The sequence below is a fragment of the Panthera uncia genome, chromosome D4 (assembly GCF_023721935.1).
Source record: "Panthera uncia isolate 11264 chromosome D4, Puncia_PCG_1.0, whole genome shotgun sequence".
NCBI lineage: Eukaryota > Metazoa > Chordata > Mammalia > Carnivora > Felidae > Panthera > Panthera uncia.
Window position 1 is genome coordinate 56,944,697 of NC_064807.1, and position 16,907 is coordinate 56,961,603.

General features: G+C 47.1%; 1 protein-coding gene across 1 annotated transcript in view; it reads right to left on the reverse strand.

Moving 5' to 3' along the window:
- Positions 1-16,907, reverse strand: part of PAX5 (paired box 5) — a 191,577-nt gene that overhangs the window by 73,771 nt on the left and 100,899 nt on the right. Inside the window, exon 7 of the mRNA XM_049626509.1 lies at positions 9,007-9,136. Coding sequence (XP_049482466.1) covers positions 9,007-9,136 — 130 coding nt within the window. The remainder of the gene's footprint in view (positions 1-9,006; positions 9,137-16,907) is intronic.

The window sequence follows — 16,907 nt, forward strand, 5'->3', positions numbered from 1 at the left end:
AGAGAGAGAGGAAGCCACAGAATCTGAAGCAGGCTCCAGGCTCTGAGCTGTCAGCACAGAGCCCGACACGGGACTCGAACTCGTGGACCGCGAGATCATGACTTGAGCTGAAGTCAGACGTTTAACCAACTGAGCCACCCAGGTGCCTCAAGTTTTTCAACTTTTTTTTTTTCTTTTCAACGTTTTTTTTTTTTGTTTTTTTTTTAATTTTATTTTTGGGACAGAGAGAGACAGAGCATGAAGGGGGGAGGGGCAGAGAGAGAGGGAGACACAGAATCGGAAACAGGCTCCAGTCTCCGAGCCATCGGCCCAGAGCCTGACACGGGGCTCGAACTCACGGACCGCGAGATCGTGACCTGGCTGAAGTCGGACGCTTAACCGACTGCGCCACCCAGGCGCCCCAAGTTTTTCAACTTTTTAAAGAAAGGTTAGACATTTTAATCTTTATGTTAAATCTCCTGATTTTGAGGCGCTTTTAACAATTTTTTTCAAAGTTTATTTTTGAGAGAGAGAGAGAAAGAGACAGAGACAGAGTGTGAGTGGTGGAAGAGCAGAGAGAGGGAGACACAGAATCCGAAGCAGGCTCCAGGCTCTGACCTGTCAGCACAGAGCCCGACTCAGGGCTTGAACCCATGGACCACAAGCCTAAGTGGGACACTTAACCGACTGAGCCAGCCAGGAGCCCCAAGGCACTTTTAATTTAACGTTTTGATAGTTATATATTGACAACATTTGAAAAGTTAAAAACGTAAATGGTATTCAGTAAAAAAGTCCTCTTCCCACATCCAGTTCACGGCTTCTGCCTAAACACGGTTATTAAGTTCCTGAGTATCCTTCCAGGGTTTCTTTATGCACGTGTGCACAAATACAAATGCATTCCCATTGTCCCTCTGTTCTTTACACAAAATGTAGCATTCTGTACACAGTAGTCTTGCTTTTCTCATGAATAATGTATCTCAAAGCTCCTTCCCTATCAGGACATAGAGAGCTTCCTCATTCTTTCCTATAGCTGCACAACGTTCCATTGTACGGATAAGCTACTCTTTACTTAAACAGTTCCCTACTGATGGACATTTGGGTTGTTCTCCTCCAATCTTTAAAATGTTAGTCTAAGTTGTTTTTTTTTTTTTTTTAAGTTCAAAAGACACTATGCGGACCAAACAATCTTTGGGCTTCACAGTGGGTACACAGAACGCCAGTTGAGGCAGGTGCTGGGCAGTGGCTGGGTCTACGAGTTCATACCATGGATGTCCATCTGGACATCCTTCAGGCCTGGGTTGTTAACGGGAATGGAAATCACTTTCAGTGGAGAACAGCTGCAGGTACGTACTGTTTGAAGATTCTTTGCCTTTGAGGTAGCAAAATCATCATCACCAGAGGTGACCAAGCCCTGATGTAGAATAGATCCTCGGGGGGCGGGGGTTGAAGGGATGGGCTACTCAACCTCTGAAGTTCATTTCCACTGACTGCAAGAGTCCCCAAAGCCTGATTATGGGCTGAGCCCAACTAACAGCAGAGAAAGAACCAAGAAATGGCCTCCTCCTTTCCACATCTCATTCACTCATTCATTTTACAGCTAAAAGGCATTTACCGAGGCTGTATCTTGTTAGGAATACCTTGCCCCCAAATCTTCCCAAAGCCTCTCATCACTGGGATCTCAGATCAAATGCTACCCGTTAGAGAGGCTGTGCTCCCCCCCCCCCCCCCACCCCACTCACCAACCATCTCTCCAACCAGCTAGTTTCTTCAAAGCACATGCCATTACAAAATGAAACTGCACATTTTTCCCCTGTTTGCTGTGAATTGTCCAGCTTTTCCCAGCAAGCAAGCCTAGTGAGGGCAGGGACTGTCCACCAAGATCACCATCGTTCTCCCAGCTGGGCACAGAGTGAGTCCAGTGAACAGTAACTATTCACGTTACACTCTTTTCCTGCGCACACAACTTTGACATCCCAGCATCTTCCACAGGATTCCGAGGAAAGCTCCACGGCTGAGCCTTTTGTTGTAAGATGTTATGCTGTACTGTAGCTTTAATTATATTTTTTTGAAGCACCTTTGGCAAACTGGATACATAAGGAATTTCTCATATTTTAGTTTTTGTTATTTATTATGATTTCACTCTGAAGGAAGAGATATTTAGTTGAGCCTAGTTGAGCCTCAAAGGCTCATAAAAAACAGATCTAAGAAGTGTTCCCCATGGAAAGATGAACAAATGGCCATTCAGAGTGGCTTGGTGCTGGCCAGACATCTTGGTACAAGAGCTCCGAAACATACTAATAACTACCATTTGTTGAGTGTTTACTCGTGCCAAGCACTGTGCTAAGGTTCCGCATGGACCATTCGTGCTATCCTCACAGGAAGCCTACAGTGAGTTCTGTTTCGGCCTCATTTATAGATGGAGAACTTGGGCATGGAGGCTGGTAACCTGCCCAAGGTCAACCAGCTAGAACATGGTGACACTGGGCTTCAAGCTAAGCAGTCTGGCTTTCCTGCTGACATTCTCAATTACATGCTAGAAGAGGCACCCTCTGGAACTTTAAACTGGGATTTTGTTTGTTTGTTGTGTTTTGTTTTTTTGTCCATCCCATCACATAACGGCAGCAGGCCACAAAGGTCAGGGCCCTGGGCGAGCCCTAGTTCCGGCTCTAACTCACAGGATGTGGCCCTGAGCAGGGCACCTCCCCTCTCTGGACCTAGGTCTCCCGAGCTGAGCTGTTGGGTGAGCAGCTGGACTGCACAACACTCCCACCCTGCCCATCTGCGGTCGCGATATTTGTCCTGAGGGAGGCTGGGAAGTGCCAACACTGGATCCTGGACCCGCCAGATTACCTTCTCCCTCAACTCCCCACACACACTCAGATGCCCCCGTGGTGGCTCTCAAACTCTCTCCCCCCACTGCCTCATTATATCCTTGCAACAGCCAAAGGAGGCATGCAGGGCAGGAACTGCCATCCCCTTTTCATTGATTGGAAAACTGAGGCTCAGAGAGGACAATCTATTTGCCGAAGGACAGGACAATTAAGGGGGGAAAGTCCAGGCTTACGCCCATTCCTCTGACTCTTAATCTAGTGCTCTTTCCTCCAACCCTCAGCTGTTGCTCAGATGAAAAAGGCAGAAGAGGGTGGACCTTCTTGGGCTTCCAGGTTTGGGATATTGAGGCTCCAAACATTGAACCTGGGGGCACAGCAAATCAGAGCCGGTGGTCCTGGGGACTTGGTGGCATTCTGTCTGTCCTTGTAGGCGCCTATCTGCTGCCCCACTAGTGGTGTCTTTTACTTAGAGGGGACAGTGCCCAGGGGGAGCCTCATACCCCGACAGGTATCCACCACGCCAGTGTTGCCCAAACTTATTTGATGAGAAACCTCCCTCAGTCTCCTCCCTCCATTCTAACTGCTGATGCAAAAAGACAGTCCTCAGGGGAAGAGGCCAGCAAGGACACAGGCTGGCCCCATTCCTTTGTTCTTTCAGGCAAGGGTCAGGGGGGCACAGTGGAGGGCAAGACTGCCAGGCCCTTTACCAGTAGGGGGGTGAGCAGGGGGCCTGGCACCCCAGCCGCTGTCCTCCCTGGCAGGTAGGCACAGTGGCTGCCCCATGGGCAGGCCTGTGGCCCAAGGACACACCTGCCGAGAATTAGTCCCAATCAGGACGGCCCCAAACTACTGATGATGCAGGAGCAAGCTGGCCATGTCACTGGTTTGCAAATGGTGAGCCACTTCTGAACCGTGGCCCGGGCTGGTAGAGCAGGAGTTTAAGTTAATATTTAATGTGGCATATAAACGATGGAGAGAAATCGACTCATTCTCTAATGAGACCTTCCCTGCACAGCATGGAGTATAAGGGCCAAGATGGAGCAGGACGGAGGCCACCTCCTCCCCCGGCCCCGCACTCCAGGCTGGCACTGCCCAGCTAGAGTCCTGGGCTGGCTCACAGTCCAACTGAGCGCCAACTACGCTCTGGGCTTTGTGGGGAGGGGAGAAGGTAAGGCGTGGGGCCGGAAGACTCAAGGTCTCCCTGAAGAGTTCAGAACTGTGTCAACACATCCATGAACACAAGGGAATAAAGTTACTGCCATCCTAACAGCTCCTGGAGGCATTCCTTCAAGGTGTTCTAACACTTCTCAGTAGGGTCAGCAACTGCCCCCTAGAGGGTGCTCTGAAAACTTGTGGGGGCTTTTCTATAATTGAGAGGCATCCCTGCCTTGCAGAGGAAGAGTCCCCACAGCGACGTTTCCTTTCATCTTGCATTCTGTCATGTCCTGCCAAACAGGACAGGTGAAAAATCTGTTTATAATTATTTGAGTCTAGCACTGAACTTCATTTACATATAAATGTGAACTTGCAATCTCCATGGTCTTAATATACACTGAATTTTCTAGGAATGCAACTACTGTGTAAACCGAGAAAAGCTCATATCTTATTTTACTTGGAATTTTGCCAAGAGTTCCTCACCTAATTCATAAAATCAGGCTCGCAGTATGAGTAAGTAGGAGTCCCTAAGTCTGCGTTCAGGGCCGTGGCATTCATAGTGATTCTGTGCATGGGGCAAGCCCCGAACTACTTCATTATTTCTTGCAGTTCAAACACGCAGGGTATTTGCTTATCAAAGTACATAGTATTTCATTATAAACAATTTCGCTTTCATTCTTCCTATATCTCATGATTAAGGCTTTATTTTGATTTAACTTGAAGTCAGATGTGATCTTAATTTCCGGAGAGTAAAGGGGCATTGTTAATATTTGCTATCCCAGGGCGCCCGGGTGGCACAGTCAGTTGAGTGCCCGACTCTTGATATTGGCTCAGGTCATGATCCCCAAGGTTGTGGGATTGAGCCCTGTGTCAGGTACTGTGGAGCCCGCTGGGGATTCTCTTTCTCTCTCCCTCTGCCTCTCTCCTCAGCTCATGCGTGCACACACTCTCTCTCTCAAATAAATAAGATGAAAAAAAAAAATACTTGCTATCCCAAGGGGATGTTAGGTGGGACTGGGAAGAGAACCCTAACACCACAATGCCCCATAAAGCAGGAGAAGAGCTGGAGATCTTCTAAAGAATCCTCATTACACAAGCCTCTGACCTGCCTGTGTGTGCCTCTGCCTCTGTGTGTATGTCCTTTGTATTTTTTCACACCAATGGGATCATACTTAACATAGTATTATACAAATTGCTTATTTATTTAAAAATTTATCTTGGAGGGGCGCCTGGGTGGCTCAGTCGGTTAAGCGGCCGACTTTGGCTCAGGTCATGATCTCACGGTCCGTGAGTTCGAGCCCCACATCGGGCTCTGTGCTGACAGCTCAGAGTCTGGAGCCTGCTTCAGATTCTGTGTCTCCCACTCTCTCTGACCCTCCCCCGTTCATGCTCTGTCTCACTCTGTCTCAAAAATAAATAAAACATTAAAAAAAATTTTTTTAAATTTATCTTGGACCTTTATTCATTTCAGCACAGACAGCTCTACTTAATTATTTTTAATTGGTTTGCATAGTATTTTGTGTTATGAAGGAGCCATAATTTATTTAACCAGCTCCTATTGACAGACACTGCCTTGTGGCCATTTGTTTGCCATTATAAATAATTCTATAATTATTATACAGATAAAGGTATCACTGTATATTCATGAATATATCTGTGACTTGATTATGAAAGTTCTGGGTTAGAGGGTAGGTAGGTGCATTTACATTTTTGATAGATATTGCCAAATTTCCTTCCAAAACAGGTTACACTGATTTGTAACAGTGTATGAAAATATTTGTTTCTCATACCTTCTCCAACATTTGCCCTCCAGAAACATTTCAATCTTCGGTAAGCTAATTGACTTTTTAAAGTGTCTCATGACTGTTTTAACTTGCAGTTTTAAAACTATGAGTCAGGTATGTACCTTTTCATGTGCTGTTGGACATCTGTATTTTTTCCAATGAATTTATCCAGTCTTGACCTGTTTTTCCTACTGATTTTTTTCTTATTCATTTCTAAAAGCCCTTTATGTATTAATAAAATTAGCTTTTGTCATCGGTGTTCCACTTTTTCCCCCTAATTTTGTTGTCTTTTGAATGTTTTTACATACAGACAAAAGACTTACATTTTTAAAAGTCATTTAGACTAGTTTTCTTTGTCTTTTATATTTGGAACAGATGTTAAAAGGCCTTCCCTGCTCTAAGATTCTAAAAAAGTATCCCTCATTTTTTTCTAGTTTATTATGGTTTCATTTTTTACATTGAAAGTGTAGATCAACTAGGAATTTATTTTGATATAAAAAGTGAGGTATGTATCCAACAAGCCTAGTTGTCCCAACACCATTAACTGAACGATTTATCTTTTTCTCTACCTATTTGAAATATTACATTTATAAATACCCATATCTATTTGGATCTATTTAAGGACTCTCTAGGCCATTATATGTGTCCATAACTTCAGTTTCATTACTAATAGTTTTAGGGGTGTTTGGCTGGCTTAGTCGGGAAAGCAAATGATTCGTGATCTTGGGGTCGTCAGTTCAAGCCCCACACTGGGTGTAGAGATTACTTAGATAAATAAGTAAATAAATAAACTTAAAAAAACAAAAAATAGTTTTAAGTGCTGCTGCTTTATCATAATGTTTTTAAATAGGCTACAACTTTTGCTCATTTCCCTATTTCAGAATTTTTTAGCTATGCTTCAGTGCTTATTTTTGCAGTATTTGGTATCATTTTGACATGTTCCCCCAAAAATTCTGTTGCTATTTTGATTGGGATTCCTTTGAATTAGTAGATTACTTAGAAGAAACTGACAACTTTATGATATTGAGTCTTCCTCCCCAAGAACAAGTTATCTCTCTCCATTTATTCTTTTATGTCCCTTGGTGGAGTTTAAAGTGAATTTTTCCTCAGCATTGGTTTTTTTGGTACTATTGTTAAAGGACTCTTCTATTATTTTTCTAGCTAGCTATTGTTTACTCACAAAAAAAGCTAATGATTATATTTATAATTAGAATACTTCCAATATTTCAACATCAAGCATACCGTTATGCAAGATCAAGCAAAATAAAGACATGGGTAAACTTTTAAAAAATAAACTAAATTTTGAAGAATTTTAATAAAGTAAAATAGCTCAGAATTGCACATGATCACGATGTGGCCCTAGATACAGTAAGAGCTCTTCATTTAATGTAACCCTGACTTTCCCCTACAGCCTTCATCTGCCACTGCATATCTTTCTTTCATAGCCCTATGTGGTCCTCCAGAGAAATATCCCTTTGGCAATGAACACCCAGGACAACACACCTTTCTGGAAGGGCATGCAAAAGAGCTCACTATCTCTACTTTCTGCAGAGCAAGGCAGAAAATATTTCTTCCAAAGTAGCCATCCACTACCTGAGTGCTTTTAAAATTCTACAGCAGGTAATTTCATGTGTTTTTAGGAAAGATGAAAGTGAAAAGCAACACAAGTAGTAACAATGGGTCAGAGACTAGAATTATCTCCAAAATTAATTTTTTTTTTTTTTTTTAAAGATCAAGCATGATTCTGACTTGGGTCTGGAGTACAAACAAGTCTTTGGTCAAAGGTTTACCTGAAAACCCAATCCACACCCAGACCCACTGCCTGGGTCAACTAAACCTTCTGTGACATCAGGGGAGAGGACCTCATGGGACATCTGTGCTGTTAGTAAAGCCCCACTCTAACGGAGGCTCCCCACCCTCTATCCCTGTCCCAGTGTTGACACCTCCCCACCTGTGCTGGTTCAGCTGCCCCCAGAAGCTTGCCAAGATCTGCAAACAGGGCCTCCACTGCTTCTGTCTGAGCCCCACGAGCCTCAGTGCCAACCTATCAGCACAGGTCTCAGAGCTGGGTTCTCTCTGTCTCGGAACCTACGTGACATCAAGCCCTCTCCCCTAAAACTCAAACCTGAGCACAATCCCCAGCTTCCCCGACACAACCATAGCCCGCCTGCACTTCTAAGAAGCCCTTGTCTCTGTTACTTCTTACCGTGCCCTGCCTACCAGCCTCCAGGGACATCCTGCTACCCCCCGCTGGACCCCAAGGCTCTGGCCCAAGTGCTCCCCTTGAGCCTCCTATTATCTGTCTGTATAGTATCTGAGACTGCTTCCTGCCTGCCAGCTTGGACAAACTTCCAGGGTCTGTCCCCCCATGTTATCCCACTGCTGCTGGAGCAGGAAGAGGTGTCTGCCTAACTCAGCCCTTGTGGTCCAGCCTTTTCTGCAGCAGCAAACCCAACGATGTGACCGGCCACCACGAGAAGGCTCTGAGAGGAATAACAGCAACATGTATCGGGTGCTTGCCGTGTGCTAAATAAGAGTCTAAACACTTTATATGTATTAATGAATTAATCCTCACAATAACACCATTCCCACTGTAGAGATTTTTTTAAAAACATAGCCCGGAATCCTTATACATTTACCCAAGATTACACAGTTAGTCAATGGCAAGTTCAAATCCAGCAATGTGCCTCCAGGATCCAAACTCAATCTTTACACTGACGGCTAAAGAGGCTGGCCCTGGGCCTTCCAGAAAGGCAGCTACTTTGCATACGCCAAGCACCTTCCAGCCTAAACCTCTTACCCTTCCTGACTCAGTCTCTGCCTGGAAACCCGAAATACCAATGCCAATCTGCCAGGAGTCTGCTCCTTCTCAAGTCCTACCAGGCAGGGTTGCCCTTCTCGTGAGAGGGATAAATCCCAGACCTCTGAACCTCCTGGCTGTATCCACAGAGAATCCCGAAGTCACCACGGCCCTTCTTGTCATGGGCCTTTCTTGCCACCTGTCCCAACCCACAGCCCATTTGACACTCACTCTCCGCTGGCTTTATCAGAGCAAATACAGCCATGACTCATCACAGCCGCAGCTCTGGCCCCGGCAGTATCCTGCCTGACCGATTCCAGGGCCCCAGAACCTTACTAAAACAAAAATGGCCCATCAAGTCCAAAAGCACCAAGCCACTCTTCCCCCCGCCCATGCAGGCACTCTCAGTCTCCCTCTGTCAGTCTCTCTCTCTCTCCCCCACCCCAGGTGCCCTCACCTGTCACAATGGGGTAGGACTGTGGCCCGGGCACGCTGCTCCCAATGTCGGTGGGAGTGGGGCTGGTCAGGTTGGCCTTCATGTCATCCAGCCCTCCAGCCAGCGAGGCCATAGCTGAGTACTCAGTGGTCTGAAAGAGGAAACAAAACAGAAATGTCTCAGCATCAAGACTCCAAAGCCCCCCAGCCAAACGCCACCGCCACATTCTGGGCTTCAGCCACCTCGCTGGGCTAGCCCAGGCCAGCGCCAGGGCCCACGGGGGGCTCGCAAACCCCCCAGTGTTGAGAAGGCAGATTCAGCTCAATAGAGCAAGACAGGTATCCAGAGTCGACAGTTCTCCCCGGGTGAGGAGGGAGGTGGGCAGGAGTCAGGTGCAGCTTCACAAGAATTCAAACCTAGCTTCTTGTGGCCTGCAGGTTCCATTTGCCCAGCCCCAGTGGCCACCGACAATGTCTTGAATACAGGGAGGGAGATATCAGTAACTAAAAGCAAGGCGGAAATAACAGTCTTGTTGCCAAGAGGATAGAAAGAAAAGTTTCTGACTTCAATGCTCTTAAACCACAGACGCAGAATCACAGACACAAGGTTAAAAGGACTTTGAGACCTCATCCGTGCCAAACTCTCAATTCACAGATGACTGAACTGAGGCCCAAGGCAAAGAGGGCTTTGTCCATGGCCAATGGGGCAGAATCCCAGTCCAGGGAGTAGTCCACCAGAAACTCTCACTCAAAATCCAATACATCAAACCAAATGAACCACAGTTAGGCAAGTGTGTTGAATTCCGGCAGCATGTAAACTATGTGCTGCAAATTGTGAGGTGCACACATCTGACTTAGCAAGTCCACAGCAGCCATGGGCACTTGGCCCAGGGTCATGCTCCTTCCTTTAAGCCATTTCATGAAATCAGAGCTTGTGATGAGTCATTTCCTTGACATCCTAGCCACTGTCAAATGGCCTCCAGAAGATGCCAACCTGGGCCTTCCCACTCAGAGACAGACCAAATTAGAAGTGTGAGTTCCAGGTCTCTTCCTTCCACGCAACCCCCAGGCCTAGTTTCGGGTACAGAAAATATCTGCAAACGCCCAAGCCAAAGAATTTGGTTGTGTATGCCAAACTCTTGGCATGAGCAGTTCCCTCCAGGACGCTGGCATCACAATGGAGGGCACATCCTTGTCTGTCCAGGGTTACATCCTTGGCAGACAGGGACAGGGAAGGAAGCCGCCTTCTGAAAGGAGACACAGGCACCTTGGGGAGGATGCTGAGGACTGAGCCACAGGGAAGGGAACCAGGGGAGCCACTGAGCAAGTGGCAGGCAGAGGGGACTCAGACGTGGGTACATTCCTGGTGCTTCTCTCTGTATCTGAACTAGAAAGTACTTCCTGGGCAGCTCAGCCTGGGGTGGTGGGCAACAGTGAGTCCACGAGGGTGCAGGCCCAGGCACCTGCCATGAGTCTCACCGAGGACAGCTCTGTCCAGAGCTCTGGGGCTCTCAATCATCTCCAGCAGAGGCTGATTCGGAAACATGCAGAGAACAGCACAGGCTTCTACAGGAGAAGGACATGATAGGGACACGCCTCCCCGACTATATCACTATAAAGCTGTAGTAATTAAGACAGGGTAGGATTGGCACAGGGACAGATAAATAGATCAATGAAACAGAAGCGAGTCCAGAAACTGATCTGTGCATAGATGGAACCTTGATATATGAGAGAGGTGATGTACAAATCAGCAGGGAAGGATGGACTCTAATAAACAGTGCGGGGGTAACTGGTTATCCATTCAGAAACAAGGGGGAAAAAAGAAATTGGATCTTTACTTTATACCAGACACAAAAATCAATTCCAGGTGGATTGGAGACCTAAATGGGAAAGGCAAAGGCATCTAACGTGGTCGGCTCTAGGTCCAGTCAAAAATCCTTGGGAACAAACCTGCCCTTCAAGAGGAAACAAGTGGTTCTGGGATGCTCACCACAGGGTGGATCCTAGTCATCCTGCCACCCTGATCCAATGCCTCCTCCTCCAGGAAGCCCTTCCTAACTACCATTTCTTAGGAGGCAGGAGCCCTGCCTTTGCCCCACTGGCCTCACCATGAGGTGTCAGGGCAGTAAGAACCATAATCTTCACAATCACGTCAAAAGCTCACATTTATTGATCAATTGCTCTGTGTCAGGGGCTTTACCTGAATCTTCCATTTAATCCTCACAGTAACTCCACAAAATAGGTTCTATGTTATCCCCATTTTACAGATGACGAACTGAGACTTGTTATAGAAAGGAAGTAGCTTGCCTAAAGTCACACGGCTTCTAGGTGCCAGAGCCAGGATTCCAAACTGGATCAATCTGACTCCAAAGTCTTGACAGTTACTCTAATGATTTCCATACCGTAAGTCCTGTCCTATAAACAGATGTGAAATCAATTTGCTAGTGCCAATGTTTTAAAAAAAAACGAAATTAGAATGGACTAGAACAGAAAAATACCCAAGGTTCCCACACACAGAAAGAAGAAGCCCTGTTTTATAAATCTTTGTTTCACATAGAAGTGGAGATGAAAAGATCTTTCTTGCTTTAGGTCAGGACCAGCAAAGTCTTCATTCTATGCAGCAAGGAGCTGTTGGGAAAAGGTCACTGTCTAGACTTCATTCCCTGTAGAAGGAGACTTGGTCATGACATTAGCCATTAGGCATTTGCTGAAAAAGGACCTTGGAAGTAAAGCTCACTGGAACAGCTCCTTCAGCGTATCGCCATGAGCAAAGACAGGAGGTCAAAACACTTCTGTAAGGGTCTCTTCTGAGATGGTGTCTTCTAGGGTTCCCGGGACCCTGGGGTAGGGGACAGGGCCCCTTCCTGTCTGTGTTACCAAGGGCGCTGGTGGAGGCCTGAGCATAATGAATGTTCAGTATTTATTGAGCCTTTCTTGGGCACAAGATGCATGTGAAGCCCAGACATGCTCTTTGACTTTCATCCACAAACCCCAAGGGAAAAGATATGTGGCCCCAGAAACTTTATCGAAGGGGAGCAGGAACACAGAGACATTAATTGACCACGGAGCAGGAAGCGGCCAGGAAAGGGTTCTTGCGTGGGCTTTATTCAGCCCGGGTCTGAGCTGTCCTGAACCCTCAAGGCTAATAAGAGCTGAAGAAAGGTTCAGAGGGAAGAGGACAGGAGTGGTCTGAAACAGGGCACATGACAATAGTTGAAGGAAGTGAAACTGTAAGAGGCAAAGACGGAAAGGTAGTCCGGCTGGGATCCGCCTGCGAAGGGTTTGCACAGTGAACACATGGGTGAACAAATGAATGAGTGACCTTCAGGCAGTCCAGGCAGCAATCTCAATGAAGAGTCAGCATCCCTGCGCCCCTCCCCACCCCACTGCCAGACCTACCCTTCCTAGATGCCAGGCTGGGCAGCTGGGTCTGCAAGGAAGAGTCTTTATTTCCTCCAAGAAAGCAGAGCCCAACCTGAGTTTCAGAAAATTGCAAGAGGGTGGCCAATAGGGATATTTCTTCATTTCTTTGATGTCCCGTTGGAAGGGTCTTTTTGCTATTTGATTTTGTTTTAGTCCATAAATTCATCGTCAGAGTTTGCCCGGTCACTGGGCGCCAGGGTGGCTCAGTCAGTTGAGCGTCTGACCTTTGGTTTTGGCTCAGGTCATGATCTCACAGTTCATGAGCTCGAGTCCCACGTCAGGCTCTGCTCTGACATCGCAGAGCCTGCTTGGGATTCTCTCTCTCCCTCTCTTTCTGCCCACCCCACCCCCTGGCTTGTTCTCTCTCTCAAAAATAAATAAACTAAAAAGCATTTTACAAAAAGATAGCCCAGTCACTTTGACAGTTGAGTTTGGATCAACTTTCCAAGACACCAAATCTTTAACTTGTGTTACACATGTGCTAGGAGGTCTCAAAATCCAGTCTCCCAACCACCACTGGCTGCCAGAAGGTAAAGTGAATGTCCCTAAAGAGTGGGGACTCTGGGGACAGGGGACTTAGAAACCGGCCCTCAGCAGCCCTTTGCCAACTGTCCCTCCTACCACCACCACCTTGCAGGTCTTGCCCCCTGTCTAGTCTCTCCTCTTTGGTGGGACTCACAGTGCTCACCCTGCTCCTGTACGAGCCAGGGGATGCTGCCATTTAGGTTGGTGTGTACTTTTTCCCTAAGTCCTCATCACTGCCTGTCCCTTTGAGCTGCTATGATTTTGAAAGGAAGCTGCACTCTCTCCAGTCTCCTGCTTCTTTGTTACAGTGGCTGCTCTACAGCCTGCCTCTGCCCGGAAGACTTGTCTCACTCAGTCACTTACAGAACTCCTACACTGTCCACAAGACCCAGCTCAAATGTCACCTCCTCAGTGAGGCCATTCCTGGGCCCCACATGCTACAATGAAATCATGACTCCCTTGTCTATGCTTCCACACTTGATGGCATTTTCCACAAACCTCCATGATCACTTTTCACCATGTTTAATGGTTGTTTGTCTATCTCTTTCTAGGTTGCCTTGAGAGCATGGAACATCCCTAGAGCCCCTGAAGTGCTTTTTGAATGAATGAATGAATATATGATCCAGTAGCATGACATCAACCACAATACTCCAAAATTAACTGAGAAGTGTTTCAACAAGAACTCCAAGTGATATGTCAACCTTCCCCTGCCCCCCTCCCACCTCTCCCCTCATCAAGTCAGGTGACCAGAAAACAATGCGCTTGTCCACCCTTAAACGCTCTGGGGAAGTGTTTTCACTCATCTGTGATAACATATCAGGCATTCAACATTTGTTAGAAGAAATAGAAGCACCATACAAAAAAAAAATTGTTAACCTCCGAAGACACTGCCACTGAATATTCAAAGTCCTTGCCAATCCCTCCTGCAATTCAGTACCCCAGAAGCCAGTTTTTTCTCCTGATAAATGGTTAACCTGCCTGTGGCTGAACAACAGGAACACTGGAAACCACTATATATCCCTTTTTGCATTGGCTGCCAGGAAGCTCAGTCTATTTCAGTGTTAAACCACCACAACCACATCATTGCTTGCACCTGGTGTTATGATCTTCCCTTTTTCACTACATAATTTCTGAACTTTCTTTTCAGCCTTAACTTACTAATTTAGATACATGTAATTGTTTATTTTTCAGGACACCTCAAGTCCTTTGTGAAAATGGAGGCTGGGAGAGGTAGAAAGAATGACAGAAAAAGAAAAAAAGGAAGATCAGGAGAGAAAAAGAAAAGAGAGAAGGCATTGTTGGTGCCTCTGGGAACAGTGACAATTTACTTCTGTTTCTCATAGTTATTTGGGAAGCCAAGGGCTGAAGATGACTGAACAAGGGCAGTCACATGCGCGGAAGTGTGCTGGTGCGCCTACATTGGCAACATAGCTCTGCTCTCCTCCCCACCACTGACAGTCACAAGGCAACAGCTGCGTCCCACATTTCCAACTTCTCTGAGCTCTTAGGGTTCTTTCTTAGAGTATTATTTTGGGCTTCTGCTCCCTTCCCACCAGGGCCCCCTGGTGCCATCCTTGACTGTGACCCAGAAAGATAAATGAACCGAAGTCGGCAATTCACAGACTGTCCACTCCAAGGCAACCAACTGGGATAAAACTCTCTGCCTGCTGCCACAGATTCTTGGGAGGGCTCAAGGTCAAGCCCGCCAGGGATGCACACCCTCCTCACAGCGGACGCCGTGCTCCAGATGATGGAAAGTCTTACACTCTCCCGTGTCTGAGCCAGATGGATACTCGGGGTCATCTTCCCCAACCTGGAAAAACTGAGGTTCGGGGAGGGGAGCGGACTTCCTCAGCTCATGTTTATCTGTATCACTCATAGCCTTTGACCCTGTGGTAGAAAGAACAATGAACTAGGAGCAATAACACAGGGCTCTCCCCCCAGTGCTGCCTCTTTCTCACCTGTGTGACCTGAGGCAGGCCAGGCCAGCTCTCGGAGCCTCCTTGTCCTCATTAATAAAAGGAGATTTCAGTCGAACCCCTTGCTGCCTGCCTGCCAGGGCGAGCACGAGGATCTGAAGGATAAGGACAGGGACGGCACTTTGGAAACTAAGCACCACAAGGGATAAGGAATCCTAAAGGGGACTCCAGGAGGCACGTGCTCCCGGAACGTGGGTGCTGGGCGTCATTCGGGTCCCTAGGAAATTACCTGGAAAAGGACTGCCTGGGGCTGCACCAAGTATTGTCTCATCAGCACGGGGCACCACTGCCATAGCATGGAGGAGAGAAGAAACACAGACACGTGAGAAGGAGGGCAGCACGAAGAAGGGCAGGGCATGGGGACAAGGCTGCAGGGCTGGCTACCTCTGGTGGCTACCTCGGCCAGAGAGGCTTCCCCGTCACCTGCTGAGCTCCTCCAGGCTCGCTGCCGAGCTTCAGATGGCCTCGGCAGCTGGGCCAGTGCCAGGCCAACTGCTCCCAGCCTGTGGGACCAGACACCTGCCCACCTAACACCTTCCCAGAGGAGGGCACAAGCTGGAGTGGGGGAGGTGTGTCCTCGGGGCCTGGCCTGATGACCTGAGATTGAGGAGGCAGAGGGGTCTGGATGCCTAAGGCAGCTGGGGTGGAGCCCGGCCCTGGGGGCAGGTGTCTCCCTTCCCGGGCCTCTGCCTCCCCAGCTGCCTGAGGACGTGCACTTGATCTCCACTCCCCCTGCCACCGCCGTTGCTCTTTGCCTCTATAACTGGCCACATGACAAGGTGTGGGTGCCCTGTTCAACAGATGAATTCCAAGGCAAGAAAAGAGAGATGGAGGGAATCTTATAGGTTAGAGAAGACTTGACACGTATCAGTGGGTCGCAGTGTGGACCCTGATTCCAACAAATAAACTGTAAAAAATACAGCTGTGAAAGAATTATTATGACATATTATGAAACTATTGTAAATGCAAACACAAACTGTGTATTTGAAATATTTGAGGACATTACAGATTTGCTAACTTTTTAGATGTGATCATGGAGTCATGGTTATTATGCTTGTTAAGGCCTCATCTTTTATTATTTATTTTCATTTATTTTTTTTTTTGATATTTATTTTTGAGAGAGAGAGAAAGAGACAGAGCATGAGCAGGGGAGGGGCAGAGAGAGAGGGAGACACAGAATCTGAAACAGGCTCCAGGCTCGGAGCTGTCAGCACAGAGCCAAACACAGGGCTCGTACTCACGAGCCATGAGATCATGACCTGAGCCAAAGTCGGATGCTTCACCGACTGAGCCACCCCGGCGCCCCAGGCCTCATCTTTTAAAGTCTTTCTAAAACATTTGCAGATAAAGTGAAACGATGTCTGGAGTTTGCTTCAAAATAAAACTAAGAGAGTTCACTGAAGTTACCCTGTAGTCTATGTACACAATGGATAAATGTGGTCTCTCTATGCAGCGGAGTACTGTTCAGCAGTAAAAAGGAACGAGGCTCTGAGGCATGTGATACAGGTGAGCCTCAGAAGCATGCTACGTGAAAGACGCCAGATGCTAAGTGGGACGTCCAGAACTGACAGAGCTACAGCCACAGAAAGCAGAGCAGGGGTCAGCTAGAGCTGGCAGGAGAACAGGGGTTGATTATGAATGCACACAAGGGATCTCCTTGGAGTGACAGGGTTGTTCTAAAACCGGGCTGTTGGTGTTGGTGACACAGCTCCATAAATTACTAAAAATCGCTGACTTGTATACTTCAACTGAGTGAATCTTATGATATAAAAATTCAAATTCAATAAAGCTGTTACAAAATAAAGCAGAGTGTGGGGAGAAGTGGGGGTACCTATGGAACAGGTCTAGCCATGAGTCGAGAATCGTTGAATCCAGGGGCAGGATGCTTATAGGTTAATTAGACTATTTTGTCTACTTTTGAAATTCTCCATAATTAAAGTCAAAAACCCGAAATAGCACGTATTTGAGTCATGACCCCACTTGCCAGCACCCATCA